General features: G+C 37.0%; 1 protein-coding gene across 1 annotated transcript in view; it reads left to right on the forward strand.

Annotated features, from left to right (window-relative positions):
* Window positions 1–14,943, forward strand: part of HIP1 (huntingtin interacting protein 1) — a 2,554,439-nt gene extending 2,539,496 nt beyond the window's left edge. Inside the window, exon 31 of the mRNA XM_044054110.1 lies at window positions 8,393–14,943. Coding sequence (XP_043910045.1) covers window positions 8,393–8,403 — 11 coding nt within the window. The 3' untranslated portion in view covers window positions 8,404–14,943. The remainder of the gene's footprint in view (window positions 1–8,392) is intronic.
* Window positions 14,944–23,289: the final 8,346 nt, after the last annotated feature.

The following is a 23,289-nucleotide window of genomic DNA, read 5'->3' on the forward strand; positions in this document are numbered from 1 at the left end:
GTGGCCAGATAAATGAGCCAGTCACTACTACAATTGGCAAAAAAGTGGACATCATAAACTATTGCACAATTTCTGCTAGAAAACTGTTTAGATTTCTGTACATATACACAATTAGTACAATGTCCACAAGGGAAACAACCCGTTAAAAGTTCCCCAGTTAGTGTAGTTTGTAAATGATGAGACTCATTGTACACATGACCATGTTTATAATTACTGAAACAAGAACTGAGATTTTTACCTTTACGAAATGAGAATAAGCACTTGTCTGGTATAATGTTAGCAACATCATTGTCACATTGTAATATATTCCAATGTTTATGTACACTTTGAATAAGTAAATCTGAGTTCCTGGCATAGGTAGTTACGAACCTGATTGGTTGTGATTTGGTAATGTTATGATCTTTGTAACTTAAAAGTTCCTCTCTATCAAGTGTATTTGCATGTCTACTGGCACTCACAACATGTCCCACGTTGTACCCTCTAGATCTGAATCTATTTGTCAATTCTATCCTCTGTTGTTGAAATGAGGTGTCCAGAGAGCAAGTCCTTTTTATTCTAATAAATTGTGATTTTGGAATGTTACGGGCAATATGTGGAGGATGAAAACTGGACGCGTGAAGGATGGTATTGTATTGGGGGTATTTCCTGAAGACTTCAGTACTGAGTGTGTGATCAGGGAGTCTGTTAATTAGTACATCCAAAAAAGTAATGGTGTTTAAATCATGATGTACCATGAATTGTAGACCCCATGGATTACTATTCAAATAAGATAGGAAGTTCATAAGATGGTGTATATCCCCCTTCCATACCATCCAACAGTCGTCCAAGTAACGTCTCCAAATATCAGTGTGTTCCAAATAAATGTTATTGTCGTGATCATAAATTACATGTTTTTCAACAAAGGCCATAAATAGATCAGCATATATCGGAGCAAACGAAGCTCCCATTGCTGTGCCTTTTGTTTGCAAATAACAGTTGTCTTGATAGAAGAAGACGTTACTCTGAAGAACATATTCAGCTAAACAAACCAAAAAAACATTAAAGTCTGGTTGATATAAATCAGCCACTTCAAGCCAATAAGCCAATGCCTCTAAACCCCCTGTGTGTGGAATATTAGTATATAGAGCACTTACATCAATGGTACACATGAGCCAACCAGGTTCCAATTGGGTGTCGGAAATAATTTGTAGAAAATTGGTTGTATCTTGCAAACGTGATCGTACCAAACTCAGTAATGGTTTAAGATGTTTAGTAAGATACAGAGAAAGAGGTTCGGTGATATACCCTTTTCCTGATACAATGGGCCTACCAGGTGGGTTAAGGGGGGTCTTTATGGATTTTTGGTAAAAAAATAAATGTATTGGTCCACTATATCCTGTGTTATAAGTTGATGTATGATGTCCTTGGTAATAATCCCTTCATCCTTAGCCCAACCCAAAAATTCATCAATTTGTTTTTTAAAACGAAAAGTGGGATTAATGGGCATTAAAGAATAATATCTTTGGTCCGAAAGTGGTCTCTGAGCTTCATTGTCATAATCACACCGATTCATGACAACTACAGCCCTACCTTTGTCAGCCGAAATAATTACTAGATCTTTGTTTTTCTGTAACTCCAAAATAGCCTGTTTATCAGCCAAAGTAATGTTATTGGGTTTGCAACGTACATCAGAACCGGAAAAATGAAGATCTTTGAGAATACTGTTGTGGAAATGATGTACCAGAGGATGCATGGGAGGAACAAAACTATATTTATGATAAACAAATTTGTCATAACTATAATTACTATCAGTATCACCAAAGTACAATCTGAAATTCAAATTTCTACAAAATGATATAACATATTGTGCCAATCTGTCTTCAGGAACCAAAAACCAGGTATAAAAGTTAACTCTTTATTAAGAACTGACAAAGGGGGTGGTTTGGTCATTTTTGACAACCACTCCTATATTGAGAAGATGGAACATATACTATCTGGTCCAGCGTATACTCAATCATCGGTCAATGAACTAAACATGTCAAAAACAAGAACAAGAGGCTATTTTAGAGACATGTTCATAGAAGGCAAAATTGATATAGATACATTTAACTACATCGATATCAACATGTCTAAAAATCCTGTGATTTTTGGTGTGCCAAAAATACATAAAGATTTACACAACCCACCTCTACGTGCACTAATCAATGGTCGTCTTTCGATTACTTATCCTTGTGCACAATTGGTAGAAAGGATTCTAGCTAAATATTTGAGATTGATACCTCATATATGTAAGGACTCATGGTCCTTTCTTAGTAGTATGAACAACATGGTGTTTGAGAATTCCCATAATTTCCTTACGATCGATGTTGTCGATCTTTATACATCGATACCCCATCTAGAAGCAGTGGAATGGGTTTCCCTTATGCTTGAGGACTTGGGAGCAGTAAAAAATGAGATAGATATAGTGTCTGAATTGTTGGATATAATATTGACATCGAGCTATTTTATTTTCAATGAAAAAGTATATTTACAAACACAAGGCGTAGCAATGGGGTCACCCTGCGGGGCCACAGTAGCCAACTTTTTCATGGCGTACTGGGAAAAAATATACCTATTTGATAATGCCAACAAGGAGAAAATAAAACTATATACTAGGTACCTGGATGACATCTTCATTTTGTTTGATGGAGATGCCGATGAAGCTACGAACTTAGTTGAACATTGTAATAATTCCACCCCTTTCCTGAAATTCACCTCTACTTTTTCTACTATTGAAATAGACTACTTAGATGTAAAATTATCTAAGGACAATATTAATTCTGAATACATATCTACAATACATAGAAAACCAACATATTGTAATTCTCTATTACACTTTAAAAGCTCACATCCTTACAAACAGAAAAGAGCTATCATTAAAGGACAGCTCATAAGAGCAGCCAGAATGGGTAATAGATAAATAGCTTTTTATGATGAATGTAAAAAACTTGAAAATATGTTCACAAGCAGGGATTACCCCTTAGATCTATTTCTAGAACTTCTTTATGAAGTTGATAACAAAAGATTGAATGGGTTTTATTTTCCTCTTCTTAAAAAGAGAATTACAGTAACTGAAGTTATTACATCAACCACTGATATGGACATAACCAATACAACACTAGAGAATACAAGTAGTAATAATGTCTTTGAGAATGTTGATGATTTTAAAATTAGTTTTATATCCACATTTAACAGTGATTCATTGGATATTCAACTAATCTTAATGAAGAATTGGCAGTATATATTAAATAATGAGAAATTAATGGAAAAATTGGGTGATAGACCTAAATTTGTATACAAGAGAGGGAGAAATCTCAAGTCCATTCTCGAAAGTAACAATAATTCTAATAACAACACTAAAATGAAGGGATGTAAACAGTGTGGTTTCTGCAAATACTGTCACTATATCAATAACTGTAGTACTTTCCAAGTAGGTGGGAATAGATACTACATCAACTACAACCTTAACTGTACTTCCAAGTCTATAGTTTATTTAGCAAGATGTAACTGCTGTGAAGCATATTATGTAGGTAAAACTGATCGTAAACTTCGTGATAGGGTATATGAGCATGTATATGCAATAAGAACAAAAAAATGCGAAAATGCCCTAGCTAAACATTGTGAGAAACATGAAGGACACAGTTTTAATTTTACAGCTATAGACTCAGTGCCACACACTTTGAGGGGGGGACCTGTTAACATCTTATTAGAGGTCCGTGAATTGGAATGGCAGATAGGTTTGAACTCTTTCTGCTTTCCAGGTATTAATGAAAGTTGTAATATTAGTTGCATACTAAAAATGAAAAACTTCCTGAGAGAGAAAAATACATATTAGGTACTTTTTTATATAATGTATTACTGGTTAACAACTAAACAGTAATGTTCTTGGATGAATTGATTTTGTGGACCACATTACACTTCTTTTATAACATACAACTACTACTATTCTTAATTATTTATTTTATAATTTGCTTTATATTTTATTCAATGACACCCACCATAATTTATGTTAAATTAGGGAGGTGTTATAATAATATATAGTAGACACTAGTTTAGCGTATTTATTACTGGATTCTTATAGGGGTTTATTCTGTTTTACATCAAAGGATTATTTTGTTACAATTGTACAGTTTGCTTAAGTAGTCTTGGTGATACTAACGTTTAGTTGGTTATCATGGACATATACTGACACAATTTGGAAGAAAATATTTTAACAATATGTTATTAAACTAATAACACGACTGAATTAGTCGATATATTCACAGTACGTGTTTTTTAATGCATTGTCTCTTTAAATGTTTGATTATATGCGTCATGTAATTCATCTATATATAACTGGCGGTTTTTTTAAAAAGGTGTTTCATGCTGAAGAAGCTGTGGTGTTACGGCGAAAACACTGTTTTTATTATAAATAAAAGCGTTAATTTTACGTATTGTTGGATTTGTATCTCACAATCTTACAGGACTTATTACTTGCAACTCGTTTCTGTCTGCCTAGGAGGTGACGTCTCTTTTTCTGTGTGCTTCAAAGGTATAAAAGTTAACTCTTTATTAAGAACTGACAAATGAGCAGGTGACAATTCAAAATCAGACAAATTTAGAACATTGGTATTATCAGTTACATTCAATTCTTCATTACCATTTTCAATAGAGTTTGAATATCGCTGGTACTTCTTGTGTTTACGCCCCCCCCCCATTTGTATCTAGGCCTAAAGGGATTGGCCCAGGTGTCCTTTTGGGGGATGGTGACCCTGATACTGTCTGTGCTTCACTGTCAGTATAAGATGAAAGCTCATCTGTCGATGAGCCAGTATCCGCATTACGTTTCCTGAGAATAGAGCGAGGTCTCTTTCTCTTGGGAGTTCTGTTGGGCTGGGATGTGAATCTAACATGTTTAGTAGAATTGGAAAATGGGTTAGCCCCAAGGTAGTCTGCCTGATCTCTTTGGAGTTTTTTAATTTTTCTGACTTTTAATTGTTCTTCTAACTTATTGAGATCAGTAACAACCTTATTCAATTGCATATTAAAAAAAGGTTGAGCTTCAAATTGTTTAACTTCATCAACCAGCTTGTTGACTGCACTTACTTCCCTGTCGATAACCCGATCATGAAATTTAGATAATGCTTCAACAAAGGCCATGGAAGCTTGTTGTTGAATACCAGACCACTGGTTTTTGAGTTCTGCATCAGCTTCCCCAACATGTGGTTGAATATATATTCTTAAACCTCTAGGTGTTATGCCTTTGGCAATATATGCCTTGAACAATTTTGAATGCCAAACATTCGATCAAAGAGATCTCAGATGTTTGTGTAATAGTTCAAAGGCAATGGCACAGGTAGATTCAGGTCCTAATTGATCAATTGGATCCATGGTGTTCTGTGTAGAGGAACCCAACCCAAACGCTGCAAGATTCTCACTGTCCGCTGAGAGACCAGTCACCAGACTGGAAAGATCCATGATGCTTGTTTAATACCATCAACAGGAAAGTAATACAATATTAATACAATAGCTGACAATGGTAGCCAGAAAAGAAACTGCTATGTCAGCAGAAATAAACACAGGGACAATAGCAGCTCAAATTAACCAAAAAATGTATTTAAGGCTGCGTCCCTAATAAAATCAAAGAGTCAAATACTGTGAAGAAATCTGTGCCATGAATAAGTCGTGCAAAGGTATAATCTTAAATAAATGAACAATATAATGCTGAAACAGGAATCAACAACCAGTATCTGAGTAAGTGTAAAACTAGACCTAAAAGGGCCTTGGTGATAAGTGACCGTCAACAAACAGAATGATGAATGTATATGTAAGTTGCCAAAATATATATATATATTCAGAAACAACTATAGTGTACCCTATGCTATAATGAGTGATGCATATATAAAGCATATGTCTGAAATCACTTGGTTGCCAGACATAAAAACATCAATAACACCTGAAAATGTGTGGACCCCATCACTAAAATGGCCTAGCTGCTTAGTACTTATAGTTAGCATAAACCAGAAAAATCAATAGATATACTGTAATTCCAATCAAAATGATCTAAATTCCAAGTATATCTAGATTAAAATCTATGTCCAGTAATAACCATGAAATAGTCACAATGCAAGTGCAATATTCAACTGATGTATACAAATTCACATACAATTAAAGTGATGATGACATACACTAGGCCATATACCAGATCACAGGTAAATGATAACCTATATACTTATATCAAATAGATATCAGAAAAAATCCTATACAAATAAAGGGTCACACACTAATCAAATGTTTGATTCAAACGTAAATAAATGAAGAAAATGGTGATACAAAAAATTAGGTAGCTCCAAAGGAAGCCCTAAGTCAGGTGTTTTAGTGTTGCGTCAATAGTAAATACAAGAAGTAATTCCAGACAAAAACCTGAAACCTATATTGAGTACTGATATACAAGCACATAAAAATGTGCAACCACATGAATATACAGCCTCCACATAAATATTGTAATCAAATGTCCCTGAATCAAAATGTTCTACAACTGATGGTAGTCCAAAAAATGGTATCCAAAGCAAAAAGGCAGTATGAGCAAAAATAAGGTTGACGATCAAAAAACCATGTCCTTTAGTTCAAAAATAGCAAGGTCAACTCTGACGAGAATTAAAGTGGACAACACAGATGCATCATTATGGTGAGCATGTAACTTTTGTTTAAAGGACAACAATGGAATTCCATTATTAAATGCTCAACTTCGTTGTCCTTTTTCTCCCTATTTACAGTCCCTGCTGGCTATGCAGAAACAACAATACAGCATCTAAAATGTTTTAAATCAACTGTTTCTCTCCACTAGAACAGTACCTTACTGTACTGTGGTGGTTTCACTTTCAAAGAACTTTTATCCCACTCTGGAAAAGCTTCCTGCAGTCTTCATTTCATTGATTTCATCGAGGCCAATGAATACAGGTAGTTTTCTGGCCAATTCCCTCCCTAAACTGACATCACCATGGCCGTCCTAAAAACCCACCCATGTCAAGGCTCCTTGGTCCTTCCCCTACCCATACAGAAAGTAAAGGCTAGAACAAGGAAACAGTACACAAGTCAAATCTCCTGCTGTGAGATGTCAGTCACAGCAGGTAACAGCTCAAATTACCCTTAGCACTTTGACAGCCAGGGAAGTTAGCTGCGAAGGGGGGTGGGAGAGGAGTCAAAGTAGTACAATTCAGGCTTCACAAAAGAGTGCAATTTAGCCATTCTAAAAAGAAGCAGCAGTAAAAAGCACCTCTGTTCTGTGGCATTTGCACTGACTGTGTTTTAAGTAGTCATTGAACAGCATGAAATGTGACTGAAAACTGACTGAAAGACAGCAGTGTATGCATGTAAAATCAGTGCAGTGACAGGAGCTTTAGGAAGAAAGAGGCCTGTGTGATGTAATTTTTTTACAGATAAGCACTGCATTGTGGGATACATACAGGCAAATTAAACAATCAGGATGACTTCAGGATGCTAGATCCCATGTGGTCAGACTCAGAAATTATGTACAGAAATATTTAAAAACTTGTAAATAGTCCCAGAGTGGTGTTTAAATGTAGGAAACACCAAACCATAATGAAATAAACATGTTTTTTGAGTTTGTGGCTGCGGTTCCCCTTTGATGTATGTGAACTCATGTTGCAGTTTAAAATGTGATGATTTAATGAAGATGTTTTAAAAAAATGGACAACTTAATCTGAGATTAAGGAAAATATTTTTTAGTCACAATGGTTGATGTGTAATTAGAAGTCTCTTGCTGATGAGAATGGCATACAGTGATAAGATTCAAGTGTGCCTGGAACTACAATGAGGCAGTTCTAGTAAGAAGCAAAAGAAAAAAGCTGCTAGTTTAATAGCATCTTCAGATTCTCCAGTAGTTAGGGAAGTGAGTAGCTAGATGATCCTAACTATTATCTTTCATGAGTATTGTTTCTGTTTTAATCATTAGATTCTTTAGCTAGTGTTCTGACTGTTTTATGTGTTTCCCAAACCCAGGCAATCTTTGCCTCAAGTGGAACAGCAATTGCTTTGTTGACATGCTAGCCTGCTTTGAAGGTTTATGAAAGCAATGTGTATAGCTACTTTAGTTTTCAGCAGCAATAGCTGTTTGGAAAAACACATAATATAACCTAGCATTTCACCCTTCTTCGATACTGCATAGCTTGCTGTTAATACAGTTTCAGTGCCACAATTTTTAAAATGCACCTTGAAAATGTGCTGTTTTGCTGATTGCTGCTAAAGTTTCAAATACTGGCATCTAACATTCAACATTTTACTGCGCTCTTATGTAAATAAATGTATCTAGTCTGTGTGTACTTTCATGTGTTTGACACTGTCAGTATTTTGATATGTCACATTTCTTTTGCAGGTGCAGATTAAAGTTTCCATGCATTAGATGCAAAAGGCTTTCTCAGGATTATGGAAATGAAACATCTAGCCAAGCCCTTCTAAAATAAAACTATAATCGGTGCAAAAACTGAAGTATGCATAACAGGAATTATAGACCCACATTAATCTCAAGATAAATACATCAACTTGCAGCAGTATTAGTCATCAAAACCATAAGAAGAGAAGGGGTATGGTCTTCCCCAAGGGGATCACTGGCTTTTCAGAGTAGAGGACACTTTAACTATGACTTCTCCACATTTCACTTGAGACACTTAAAGCTGTGCTCACTTATTTATTATATTATATAAATGTGTCTGTTAAATATTTGTTTCTTTTTCACAATTTGCATACGCATCACCTACGTAAGTGATAAATTTTTAGCACCACAAGAATCGGAGTTGGGAATTTACTTGAGTAAACTGTTTTTCCTCAGGACGTAAAACCATTATAATTTAAATGAACCAGAATAGTTTTTTTCTGTTTTTCCAAAGCTTTGAAATACCTATCAGCTTATCCCTTGTTTGTTTATCAGAGGATATCAAGCCAAATATCCAAACCAAATCTTACTTTGTAGTGCCACTACCAGATTTCTAGTGCCAGCCGTATTGTAAAGCTGACATAAATTCATTTTTATTAAATACTACCCTTTTGCTGTCATTTGAACTTGGCATTACAATGATTGGTTTAAATTATAATCAGAATGGTGGGGAGCAGAGCTGTGGTAGGGTACCTGCATTAACCTGTTTTCCTGTTTCTGCCTTCACTTGCTGATCAAACTGTAGCTCCTTACAACAGCTCCTGTATCTGGAACCAAGGATTATTTCATAGTTGGTACAGAGAACAATGAACCAGTCACATTTGCTATCTCAGTGCGGAAAGCATTAGTCTCTACTCCTGTAGCATTTCTACATTAGTGACTATTCCTCAAAGATCCAGATACTTGTGTTTACTGGTATTGGTAGTACTATCATTGTTGGAGTTCAGCCTTGATTTTGCTGTTAAATATGAGCTCACCTCTCAGTAGCATACTTAAGTGACAAGTTGAATTCTGCTATAGGCACCTTATATTGCACTGCAGACAGTGTTTAGGGACCAGGCAGGATGGTTGATACCTTATGGCTTAAGTACAGCACCCAACTTGGGTGGAACACAGCAGTATAAATCTCTGCCAACAACTCAGGGTACTGTACAAGCTGCTAACTACATTTATCCAAACAATGTAGGAAGTCTTGGTGCTTTAATAAATTTGTGTTAAGTAACTCTTTCTTCTCCTATGGTTTGCTGGCACTGCACAAAAATGAAAAATAACAGTTTGAAGGGGAATTGTAAGTTCAGTGTGCCACTGTTAACTTATGAGTCAAAGGTATTGCCTGTTAAGAACAGCTGGATAAATATATGCACATCATTGTTCTTTGTAGGGACTAAAGAGTGATGCAAAATGCATTTGGATTATTTCTGGTGGTGTGCATGTACATACTCAACAAGGCTGATTAAAGACTTTATTGGTTGCCCATCTTCAAACTGACACAGTGAGTTATTCACAGCTTGTAGTAGCAGAGTAGCAGTACCTTGCATGAGGTACAAAATTTCTTTCCATATCATCTACTTATGTGCTTGACTCCATGAGATAAAGTTCTGGTATGAACTGTCTTTGGAGAACCAAGTTAGCCATACTAATTATAATGAGACCTATAGCCTCACTGTGATGTCTTTTTTTCAGAGCCAATATTTGCCCTCCATATCAAGTTCTGACTTCCTCATTTCTGCTGTATAGAACAGAACAAATAATTCTTCCTGGTGCATTGACTACCATTATGTTCTGCAGGAACCAGAACTGGTGTGATGTTATGTAGCATAGCACCCAGAATATCCTCCGGATCTTTGTAAACTCTTATCACATTTTTTGCTTGTTGTAAGTGAATGCAAATGTTATGTAATGTCCAATTTTGTCAGTAACTTATATTTATCCACAAAGAAAACTAGTACATTTTATGTGAACTGGAACCAAAAGGGTCTTCAGTGGGCCCTCTTGATGGTTTCCAAATCTTTTCCATAGTTGGCTTGCTCCAGTATCTTTCTGTCTGATTTTTGTGGAAGGAGGTGTACAACAACAGGAATCTGGCCCAGCACCACTCTTCTTTTCTGTTTGAAGGGTATTGCCCTCCATATTTTTTCTGTTTGTTAATGTTTTTGTTCCTTTTCTTTTTGCAGTATTATTGCTATGTTGTACTTCATAATATTTCTTTCTTGTCTTTAGTAGTAGTTTTATGTGCTCCTTTGTTCATACTTGTGTTTCTAATTAAAGATAGCCGCACAGGATGAGGACTGAACCTCTCTAGATTGTTTGAGACCTACTTATTTTGAGTATTTTCTTCAGAATTTGCACCTTCCACTGTTGGTGTATTGAGATGAACCCTGCACAAAACAGACCCTATTTAGCTTGTTAATTTTGATAACTTATTTTTGGACCCACATCCTCCAAACCACTTCTGTTGTGACCCTGTCTACAAGTGAGTATTACATAATGCTCTACTGCCTAAGTGATCATTCCTTGAATAAGGCATCCAAAGTTGTATCTTTTGGAAGATGGATCAACAAAACATTCCATCTTAACCTGTACATTTTCATCTGCAATACATACTTAGCCAGATATTATGGACTGCTTTAGGGAATGCAGATAGTATGGGTTCCAGCTGCCTGATTATAGGGTAAGGGCACTTTTTTACATTATGATGACTGCTCCGCAGTTTATACACAGCCTCTTAGACTATGTTTGACTTTGTGGATATATATACGTGCTGCAAAGGTGATATACTGACAGGTTGGTTGTGTGTTTCAGGTCTGATTTATTTCTTAATAATTTTGTATTAAGCTGATGTCCAGTAGTAAATCAGATGGATGCGTTTTTGTTTGTTTAAAAAAAAAAAATACATAGACTCTGGAAAACAGATTCCTCTTAAGGGCTTTCACTTCTGCTATCTTTTTTGCCTTGATCTGGAGCACTACATGGATACCTGTCCACACTGTACCAGGTTCAGTCTGAGGACAATTAAAAAGATACCACAGAATCTCCAAGTTTGCAACTCCTTAAGAAGTTGCATATTTGGTCTCAAACCCCTATGGCATCAGCCAAGGCCTCTGGAAACCTGCTTCTGAAATGAAAATGCTCACAGAAATGACATAAGGAGAAGCATCAGGAAATCAAGGACGGCTTGACTGAAGCACAAAGTGTCCCTTGCTCCAGTTTTGCAGCCCCCAGCTTCAAAGTCTATTTTGTCGAAGGCCTGTAGTGTGCTAACTTTGTAGGACACCACCTTTTCAGCTACTACCATGTTCTCTCAGACTGAAACCATTGATGCATTGGACAGCTCTGAGACCTATCTGAGGGCCCCAGCTCCCATCACCTGGTTTGCTGTTAATGAAGGGGAGGTCAGTTTCCCTCCATCTAAGTTCATGGGGAGGTTCCTGGAAGCCATCTGCAGACTTTGGTCACCTACCTGTGGACTGAGGTCTCATTGGCAGTCCCTTTGGTACCTTTCCAGGAAACAAAACCTAAATACAGCTCAGGCATTGCTGGTACTAAATTATCTGTCAGAGCTTAAGAAAACTGGTCTAAATTCTGCCTCCAAAAAGATTCATGTATGTGCTATCTCAGCTTGCCTGCCATTTGACCTGACTTTTTATTCTCGACTACCATTGAAACATTTCCTTAAAATGGACATTATCCCTCAGACCATTTAAGAGAATTAGTACTCCACCATGGGACCTCATTATGTGCTAGAGAAGATAGCCCTAGCTGGTTTTGAAAGACATGCTTCTACCCCACCCACTCAGTTGCCTCTCTTGGAAGAGACTATTTTTGGTGGCTGTGACATCTGCCAAGAAAATCTCAGAATTACAAGATTTGTATTAAACCATTCTTAATATTCCACAATGACAGGTGTCTCTTCACATTATCCTCATATTCATGCCAAAAGTAGTGACTGCAAGTTCTCTGAGTCAGTCCCTTCAACTCATTGTATTTTTCCTAACCCCAAAGCAAGAGAGTGGATATTGATTTCTCTGGATGTTCATGTCCAAATAAAATTAAAGTTGTCTAAGACAAAAAGGTTTAAGAAAATCAAAACAAAGCTGTGTCCTTTGCAAAAGAAAAGGAGGGGAAACCTCTGCATACATTGATACTTTCTAAGTTGCTTTCCCACTGCATTTAATATTGTCAGTCTGCTCATGTAAGCCAATATCATGACGTATTAAAACACATTACAGTACAGCCGCTACAGCATTCCTCAGAGTAGTAAGTCAGAGGGGTAAATAAATCCATCTGGGAAGCAGCCAGTTGGTCTTAAAGGCACACCTTTTCTAAACATTATAGTCTGGTGGTTGCATACAGAGCTAGGATAGAGTTTGTGTCTTCAGCCTTGCAGGGTCTGTTCTCCTGTGGAACACTATTACAGCCATCCATCCACTGGTTCAGTCCTCTGAGAGTCATTTCATTGATGTGCGCTGCAACAGTGGATAGTATGATCAGCACTACAACATTTGTGATAGAAACGCACCATAATTGTATATGTTTAAGTACACTCATTGTTGCAGTGCATGTTCCCTCCCACCATCCCCTCTTCTACACAATTTGGTGTCCTGGGTTAGGACAGGTACCCTTTTTCTATCCCTCCAATCTTCTCACCAGACCTTCCTTCCTCCTAAATCTTGTTTTCCTAGAAAGAGAAATTGAGGCTTAATGGATGGTGGTTCTTGTCTGAGGAGGTATGCACTCATCCAGGTCCACTAGTACTCTGATGTCAGGGACAGGGTCCTGGAGCACCTGTACCAAGAAATACCTGAAGATAGCATCAGCAGATGTTGGCCTTATACCACCAAACATCCGGATGTCCAATTGGAAAGAAATCTGCAGAAGCCACTGGAGGAAAGTAAAGTTCTGAAAGTGTAGTCACCCATCAGGTTGCTTGCTGACAGGATATCCCACTGGTGAAGACTGCAACAGTGAATATATTCAAACATCCACACTTACGGTTGCAGACGTCTTCTGTAAATCATGGAGAAAAAGACGAGACTAAATTGAGAAAACTAAGGAAAAACCTTTGGATATCTTTGACAGCACATCTGGTGTTGGGAAGAGTGGATAGGTGGAGATTTTAATGATTATTCTGCATAAAGCTCTAGGGTTTCATTAAGTTCTTTCATAACTAAATTGTTTGTAGCTGGCTGCACTGCAGACAGTCGCCTCCACCCACTGAATCTGATAACTTTCTTTTTTTGGGGGGGGTACCTGAAACTACATTTTCAAGGTATAATCTGCAAGCCTATAACTTGGTAGCTTAAAGATATTTAGTATTTGAGGTAATATAAACATAATATGAGTTCCCTGTTGAAATGTCAGCACTCAAAATGCCAAGTGCTGATTTAAAAAAAAAAAAAGACTGAAAACCTGGAAAAGAGTGAATCTTGAAAATCGCTTTTCTCCTTAAAACTTCTTTTTTGCAGGGAGGCAAATCCCTTATACCCACCAATAATATATGCCAAGTCCAAGATTGCTATACAACGGAGAAAAGGGAGTATTCTGAGAAATGACATATTGGACTTGGGTTTTGTAAGTCCGTTCTTTAAGCCATTCATTCTACTTATTGGTCTCAGCATTTCAGATGGTTACCCATTATATGTCCTCAAAGTTTAAAAAGGCCTTTATTTGAATCCTGGTGACCAGTGAGTTACAACATAAATGAGCAAGAATAAATATATTAGCATGACAGTGGAGTAGAATGTCAAGATTTAGGTCCATGAAAATTGTGGAATTTCAGAAATTCTATTGCTGTCTCTTAGAGACTGAATTCACAGAGTTAATATTTTAATTAAATTATTTAGTTTAACTTTCTTTAACTGCAGTCATGATCACTGATTCCATGTATTCAGTTTCTGAAAACCGCATAAAAAGTCATGCTGTGTTTTGTTGTACAGATTAGCTAGCAATGCTTTTTAGACTGTAGTCTAATTAAAAACATCCATGAAGAATTTAAAAACATCCATGAAGAATTTCTGGAATTTTTTGTTAATGGCACTGTACAGTTTACTTCATGGTAGGCTTATGTTTTCACAACTCAGAAATGTTAAGAATTCAGATCTTGAGTTTCATTTCCATTTTTTAAGGAAAACCAAATGTTTGAATATGTCATACAACCAGAGAAACTTAACTGGCTAATAACTGTTTGACAATGCATTACATGGTTCCATGATGCTCTATGTTAACTCAGAATTTTCATTACCTAAAACTAAAAAGTGGTGAAAATCAATGTTTAAGATTTTCTCATAACAGTAAGTTGTCTAACTCAGAGTAATTCTTAAAAACTTAAGGGGGAATTACAGGCACACACATCTGGTAAAAAATAGATAACTTATCAATTGTTTACTTGTCCCATTCTTCAAACAAAATTTTTATTATGAATACAAAAGCTTGTTCTTTATATAATATGTTGAAAGGTGTGGTTTCAATTTTTAATTAAACATTTCAAATATAAACAGTGTGTTTTATTGTGATATAGGAAATGGTAACTAAATAGATGACTGCATTGTACTGTAATCCTTTTATATACTTTTTGAGAAATGTCTAATGAACTGGTGCACTACTGATAATTTTGACAGCTTCAGATTATCATGTCTTTATGACTTTAAGCACATTCTCTACACATGCTGTATTTTGTGTGTGTCAGAATAGTTTATACCAAGCCATGAAATGATTTTGTGAACTATATTTTTATCATTTGTTGTACAGTTCAAAGTATTAGTTGATTATATTATCATATGCTTGATAAAAGATGTAAACATGAAGCTGGACTGGCTTACAAGGCTGTTCTTAAACAACACTTCTTGACTTTCTACTACCTGAGGGAGTTCTTCACAGTTCAAGCACTTCTGTGTCAATGAATTGACAGAAGACCCTAAAGAGTTCTTCCAGTGGTTCTTACCTTTTCTTTCCTGCAGAGATAGCAAACAGAAAATGGTGCGATGGTAATAGACTTAAATGAGCTCTGCAAGATCTGGAGTTATGTTTTGTCTCCATAACAGCCTTCCATAAATTTTCCAGTAATGACAGTATAGTTGATAAGTCCACTAATGTACAAAGGTAAAAACTGACTCTTAAAATACACTTTGCAAATGTGGTCATCATATTTCAGCAAAAGCAATAACAAGTATTAAACAAAGGCAGAATTGTTTCTGTTTTAACAAGTACAAGGTAATGGACTAAGCAGTCTAATCTCTGCAGTGGTGAACTTCTGGAATCTCTCTTTCCAAAGGAAAGGAATACAGTCTGAGAACTGGTGTGTATATGTAAGAGAGAGACCCTGACATTTAAACTATTTTCATAATTTCATTAGGAAGTTCAAGAAAACATAGTCCTGGTGTAGATTATATGTTTAGTGACTACAGGAGCTTATTTAACTCTTTGGACTTTGCTGAAAAAAAATGAACAACTTGAAAGCAGAAAAATGTGGTAGGAAAATTGATTGGACATGTGTTGTCTTTCAGGACATGGATATATTAATAATAGTCAAGTAGGATGAGTAGGTGAATAACTTGAGGATTAATTAGTTCTTGTCTTTATTAATCTACCAGATGTAGAAAGCAACTTTAATGCTTTCAGAAAACATTTGTCTTTTAGCCACTGAAAGAAAAAAATCTGTTTTATTGCTCTTATCAGCTTGTCTCCATAGAAACATGAAAATCAAATATACAGCTGCATTCAGCTACAAGCAACTCATGTTGCACTGTCAACATTTATTGGCTAAACGAAAACTTTTCATTACATTCAATTTCCCTTTTGTTTACTTGTTTCCCCTTAAAACTTGTTAGATCAAGCCAAGGGACTTAGATTGTTTACTTTAGTATCCCTATTACACACAAAAATAATGGAAAAAGCTTTACTTTATAGCATGCAGTATATGTTATGTTTTATAAAAACAGTTAAGAACAAAAACTTTTATTTACAGTAATCTCTTTCCTTCCTCTTCCCCCTTCCTTAATGTTGTTGCAGATGTTAATGACATGAATTAGGGCATATGATCTGGAGTCCCCTACAAGTTTAACAAAGTCAAGAAAGTCCAATATTTCCAGATTTTTGTTCCACCATTTTTCACAAATGTAATTGATGCTTTGTAATCCCACATTTATTCATTAATTTCTAGTTGCTGATTTCCTTCCTGTTTATCTCCATCTCAGAGCTATAAGGTATCTGGTTCATTTCCAAAGTACTCCTGGTTCACCTAGTCGACTCCTGTGCTTTTTTTCCTGTGTCTCAAGCATTTTCCTTTGGAACATTGGAAAAGATTTCACTGGCATAGCTTTATTTATTTTATTTATTTTATTTAACATTTGTTGACCAGGAAATTCCAACTAGGACAGAGTCTATTTTTAGCGGAGGCCCAGGGAAAAATGCTCCAGACACACGTCTTTGGAATGTGGGAGGAAACCCACATGAATGCAGGGAGGACATGCAGACTCAACACAGAAGGCACCCCAGCTGAGAATCGAACTGGAGAACCTCTTGCTGTCAGGCGACAATGGTAACCTCTGCACTACAGTGCTGCCAGAAGAGTAATAAGATACAGTATCACCTTGTGTTTGATAGCTCTGTTTTTTGTTGGGCAAACTTTTGTATTTCCTCCTTAGTGTGTTCTGCATCAAAAAATGACTGAAGATAGCTGGATACAGCAGCTTGAATCTGACACCTGCTTCTCTACATTCCCTGATTAGTGGAATAAATTTACTCCTCTTCTGCATGGTGTACATTGAGTAATCATTTACCACAAACATTTTACTGTATCCAAATTTTAGTACTTTGTCTTTCTTCCACAGCACACCTAGAATAAACTGTAGGATTCATTCATTCTTATTAAAAATGGAATGTGTAAGAAGTTTTCATTTGGGAGGATGCATCAGGGATTGGTTCAAAGACCATTGGTTTACTGTATTTATTCATTACCTAGGGCTGAGGATGTGTGGTAAAATGGGTTTGCAGATGTAAAGCTGCAGAGGATTGCACAGACAATTTAGATTTATGAATGATCAGAACTGTCTGACCTCAGATGCTGCAAACATTTCACAAGAGGCATGTGCCACTGTGTAAACAGCTGTGTAAGAATCTTATTTTGTGGCAGGTTTCTGCAGAAGGCAAGATCATTGCAACTAAGTGAGATGTTAGAAACCCTCAGAAATATTTCTTGTTGCCAGAATTTCAGAACATTTGTCATACCCTCATATATTCATATGGCTGGTGATATGCATTTGGGAAATCATTCATATTAACTTTTGATGTTCATCACTAGATCAGTGTTACAGTAATGCTAACTAATGGGATGTGTCCTGCCAAGGATATTGTACATACAGTATGCCAAAGTGCAGGCATTCCTGTTTCACACGCCATATGCCCTACCTTAGACCCCTGCATGTGAGGGATGCATGCTGGTGTATAAGGGGTGTATGGGCACCATAATTCTTCAGACAGTTCTTGCTGTCAGTCTGGGAAGCAAGACCTGGTCATTTCCTGAAGTCTGTCAGTTGTACAGAAGGAACCAGATGGCCACTACCAGGAAAAAGTTAATTAACTCATGTAGGACCCGTCCTCATTTTACAGTTTTTCAAATTTTAAATTCATTAATATCATCAAAGAGAAGAAAAATGCCTCTATGGTAGGCAAATTCCCTTCAAGGACAGGCATTCAGAATGTTTTTTGTGAAAGACCTGAGCACTACATTAGTGACTATCCATCTGTCAGGCTTTCATTGCAAAAACCTGGAGGAGTTGTCTTCTCTGAAAATGTATTTAGAGGATGAATGTCTTAAGTCAACAGAGCTAGACACCATGTCCACCAAAGTTCCCACCTTGGACTTCCCATCACAACCAAAAAAAAAGGCACAGGAAAATGGTACTACTGAGGCTTCCTTCTCCTGGTCAAATTTGGATGTACCTACTAAGGCAGTTGCAAAGCCCACAAATTGACCTCTGGTCCATTTCCATCTATTGCAACTCTTCCAGATGCTGACATGGAATGTCCTTCATGCATGTTTTGTCTGATTGTGCAGACAAGCCACTAAGGCTTTTAAGGGAGAAGCCAGGCTAGTGATTTCAGATGGTCCAGATAGGGTTCTTCAAATCTTAGTTTGCAAGGGTGTCCCTGGTTCTTTGATGTAGGTACATTTCAGGACAGGTTCTTTCAGTGTCCTTTCTTTGGATACGTCTAAGAAAAAGAAACAGAAATCCAAGCATCGGTGTACTACATCCACTTCTATTGCTTGAGACTGTCAACAGGAATGGCAAGAATTTTCCCAGGCACTATTTAAGGCACTTACGGCTCTTAAACCCCCATAGTTTCTTTATTCTGCACAATTATCCCCCTTAAGAGAAAAATCGATATCTGTTCAGGTGAAGATTTTTCTTCTTATGTAGAATATGGAAGTTTGGATTATTCTTTACAGGTTCTTTCCCCACTGGAATGTGAATCTGAACCTGAAGATACCATGCTCTATTTTTCTCCTCAGGAGGAGCTCTCCATTGGAGAAACTATTCAAAAAATGATGCAGTATTACCAATAGGAGGGCAAGCAATTGTCAGTCTCAAAAGAGATATAATTTCTTACATATGGAAGTGCCCAAGCCTCTTCCTGTTCTTTCCATTCTTGAATCCCTGGAGGACACTTTCCTTTTTTTCTTTTTCAGCTCCTGAGTCACAGCCCCCTGCACCTAGAAACTTGACAGATATTACAAAGTTATCTGATACTGAAAAATCATTGTATAAAAATCCATCTTCCAACCCTGCTGTTATCTCCACCGATGCTGCCAAGCCCTCTAAACTGCTCCCTTCTTCCAGTGTGCTCCCCAATAAAAAGGACAGTTGAACCATGGATATGTGGAAAAAGTATAGTCATCAGCTACTTTAGCCTTTTATGATAAAAACTACTGGACACATGCTTACATAGCTTCTTTCCTTTTTTGACATAAGCAAATTTATGTCCAGTGTCCCTGACAATGACTTTGACTTTAAATCAGCAATGCAATCTATGATTTGCTATTCTTCTCAAGTAGTACGTAATTTTATTAAATGTACTTATGTTGTGGCAGATGCTTCTTCTAGGACTTCTACCTCTTTGTCAGAACTGAGAAGGTTTCCAGGCTTGGACTACAGTCTCTCCCAGAGGATGTAAAAACAAAGTTTTTGGATGCTCCCTTGGAATAAGTACTTTGGACCCCTTTTGCAGAGTTGTTCAAAAACTTGGAAGAGAGGAGCAAAATCATGCAGAGGTTTAAACAATTTTTTTTCTTCCTGGTCCAAAATTTTAATGAAATTACTCATCCGAGTCTAACCATTTATCATAACAATCTGGACAACAAAAGGGTAAAACATCTAAACATTGGCAAGATAAGCCTAAAACTGATTTCAAGGGGAACCAAAGCCACCTACCAGGACAAACCCTCCAGCTTCTGACTACAGCCTCCATCCCCACCCCCCACCCCTCACCTTGGCCTTTCAAACAAATTCTGCAACAGACATCTAGGTTTTTAGAATCTTTCAGGATCAGCAGCACTCTCTGCAGTGAAAGTCACTCATTGTCAACACTCTATTCCTCAATTTCCACAAAACCAACAACACTTAGTGTTTCAAATTTTGTCAGATCTTTTGTTCCAGGGAGTATTCGAACCTGTGCCTCAAAATCAGAGAGGAAAATATTTCTACTGCATATTTTTTCCTGGTCCCAATGGAGAGGGGCACTTAAGAGACCCATTCTGGATATTTCAATTCTAAGCACTTAAAAATTCCTCTCATTTTTCAAAAAGCCTTTTTGGTTACCCTGTACTTTCAAGTATGGTTATCTTCATATTCCTTTCTATCCTCTTCACAAGAATTTTCCAAGATTCTATGCCTTTGGCTCATACTTTGTCATTGCCACTTTGCCTTTTAAGCTTTCCTCTGCTCCAAGAGTATTTACAGAATGCATAATCTAAGTTGTATCATTCTGCAGGTTATATATATGGTATCCATATTTATCATTACCTGGACAATTTTCTAATTCATGCCACTTCTCATCACAAAATTCTTCAGGACCTACAGTTTTCAATCAGTTTGTTTCAGAATTGGGAAATCACTCTGAATCTCAATAAGTTCAACCTTCACCATTTCCATTTGGTGGTGTTCCTAGGCTGTCAGCTTAAATTTTCTCTGATGATCGCTTTTCTTCCCTCAAACAATGTTATATTATTAACAGACTTCATTCAATCCCTGCAAAACCCTCTCTGACCTGTGCAAGAAAGATTTAGAGAACCCTGGGGTTGTTGACATCCACCATTCAGATGGAGCTGTTTGCCAGATTGCACATTAGGTACCACAGAATTTTCCTCAAGTCCACATGGGTTCTGCACTGTCACACTGTGCCTTTCCTCATTCCCCCTCTTGTGATTTGTGAAGAAAGAACTACATTGGAGTGTTACTGAAATAAACTTGAACCCGGGAATTCCTTTTCAAATTCCTCCTCCTGTGCAGAGTGTCTCAACAAATGTATCGGACACCGCCTGTTTCAAAGTGCCAGGATGCTGGTAAAAAAAAGGACAAAGTGCAACACTTAAACATAAAAGAGATGGCAGTAATACTGGCATTGGGATCCTTTAATTGACTTATTATGCCTGCAAAAGCTTCAGGGTCTGACAACACAACTGCTATATGGTACATAAACCAGGGCATAAAATCATACCAATTTTGCAAACTGGTGATGCTAGCTTGGAACATTGCTGTTCACCACAACCACTTTCTCCAAGCTGTTTACATTCCATCAGAACAAAAGATAACAGCCTAGCAGATCATTTGACCAGGTCAAGGTCAGGCCACCATGAGTAGATGTTGAACAGATTGTCCATCAGTAGGGAACTCAACAAATAGATCTGTTTGCCTGCAGTCTGAACCATCAACTCAAATCTTTTTAATTTTACTCCAGAACCCCATGGAAGGAAGGCTGAGCAAACAGGTACCTTCTTCACTTAGAAAGGTAAATTCATGTATGCCTTTATTCCCTTGCCCTTCTACAGAAGGTTTTCCTGAAATGTCAGAAGGATGACCCCAAAATTATCTTGATGAACCCTTTTTGGCATAGACAGCACTGGTTCTTCCTCTTTTAGGGCAATCGCCAATCATTATTCTGCAGAATGGACTTGATCACATATCCACCCCAACCTCAAAACTCTCAGCCTCACAGTTTGGATGATTCACTCTTGATTCCTTTCTGCCACCTATATTCAGAGGACAATGCTACAGGTATTAAAGGAGTCTAGGAAACCTGCAACTAGAAAATCGTTTATGTCTAAGTGGGAGAGATTTTCTATTTGGTGCCACAAGTGAGGATGGAATTCTTATCATTTGGAAATATCTTATGTGCTCCAATACATGTGCAAGCTGCTCTACTTGGCGTACACTTCCATGATTCTCAGGTCTGCCATTTCAAACTGCCTTTCACTTGATCCATCCCTTTCTTTATGTTTTAAGGTCAAACAATTCCTAAAAGATGTCCTACACATCAGACCACCCTGAAAAGCTATTCCTCCTCTTTGGACTAGAATTAAGTACCTGGGAAATTGGATTTTCCTCCTTTTGAGCCAGTTGATTTAGCTTCTTTAAAGCTTTATACTTGGAAAACTGTCCTCCATGTTGCTCTAACCTCTGCCAGGAAAATTTCAGAGTTACAAACTTTTATGTCTGTTCTTTTTCTTCTTCTGGTTTTCCATAAGGATAGAGTTTCATTTAGAACAACCCCTTCCCTTATGCCTAAAGTAGTAATAGAGTTGAGCCTGAACCAATCTATTCACCTTCCTGCATTTTTTCTTAATCCTCAAAACAAAGGTGAATGGATTTTTCACTCCCTTGACATACACAAACAAATGAGATTTTATTTGCACATGATTAAGGAAATAAGAAAATGTGATCATTTAAATGGTAAGAGGAAAGATCTTCCATTATCCAAACAAACTTTATCCAGATGAATTTCCCTGACCATATCCTTTTACTGTTTTTTTCATGGAAATTCTCTGTCAAGTAGCACTAACATTAATTCTACAAGAGCTACGGCATCTTCAGTGGCCATTTTCAACAGTCTAGGCTCTTAAGACCATTTTAGAAGCTGCTACTTGGTCCTCCATCCACAATTTTGCAAAGCATTACAAAACTGACTATGTTTTAAGAGCTAGAAACTGGTTTGCTAGCACCATTCTTCATAGGTTATGCCCTTTACTTCTTTCCATTCTATATAAAAAGCTCTGAGAATTATCCCCTTGTTTAGCATTACTGCCACAGTGATCCAGTGGCAAACATTGTACTTGCCATAATAGCAGATGTTCAGGTAGATCACTTTTACAGTACCATATTTCCCCCAAAATAAGACTGTGTCTTATACTTTTTCCTCTGTCGAAATACGCATTAGGGCTTATTATCAGGGGATGCATTATTTACCCCTCCCCATACAACAATCTACATTTTTTCATGTACAAAAATCAACATTTATTCATGTACACAAATTGACATTTATTTGGTACTTTTCCGTTATTGGGCAACAGTTCTAGGTAATGCGTTAACAGTTGTGTGAGAATGCTACATAAACAGTGCAACAAACATTTCAACTTCAGAATATCTACACCTTGACTTTCACAGTGCAATATTTCATGCTTAACAGAAAGTGCAGAAAAGTCTCAGTACATGTGTATTGGAGGAGGGGAATAAAACAGATGAATAACTGCCACTTGTTGAGTGGTGATACTTTCTTTATTCCTTACCCAAACCGTAAGAAAAGAATGATGGAAAGTCATAAAAATGATGTCTGGGAACTAGTGGCCT

This window comes from Protopterus annectens, chromosome 13.part0 (assembly GCF_019279795.1).
Source record: "Protopterus annectens isolate FY-2018-M chromosome 13.part0, PAN1.0, whole genome shotgun sequence".
NCBI classification, from domain to species: domain Eukaryota; kingdom Metazoa; phylum Chordata; order Ceratodontiformes; family Protopteridae; genus Protopterus; species Protopterus annectens.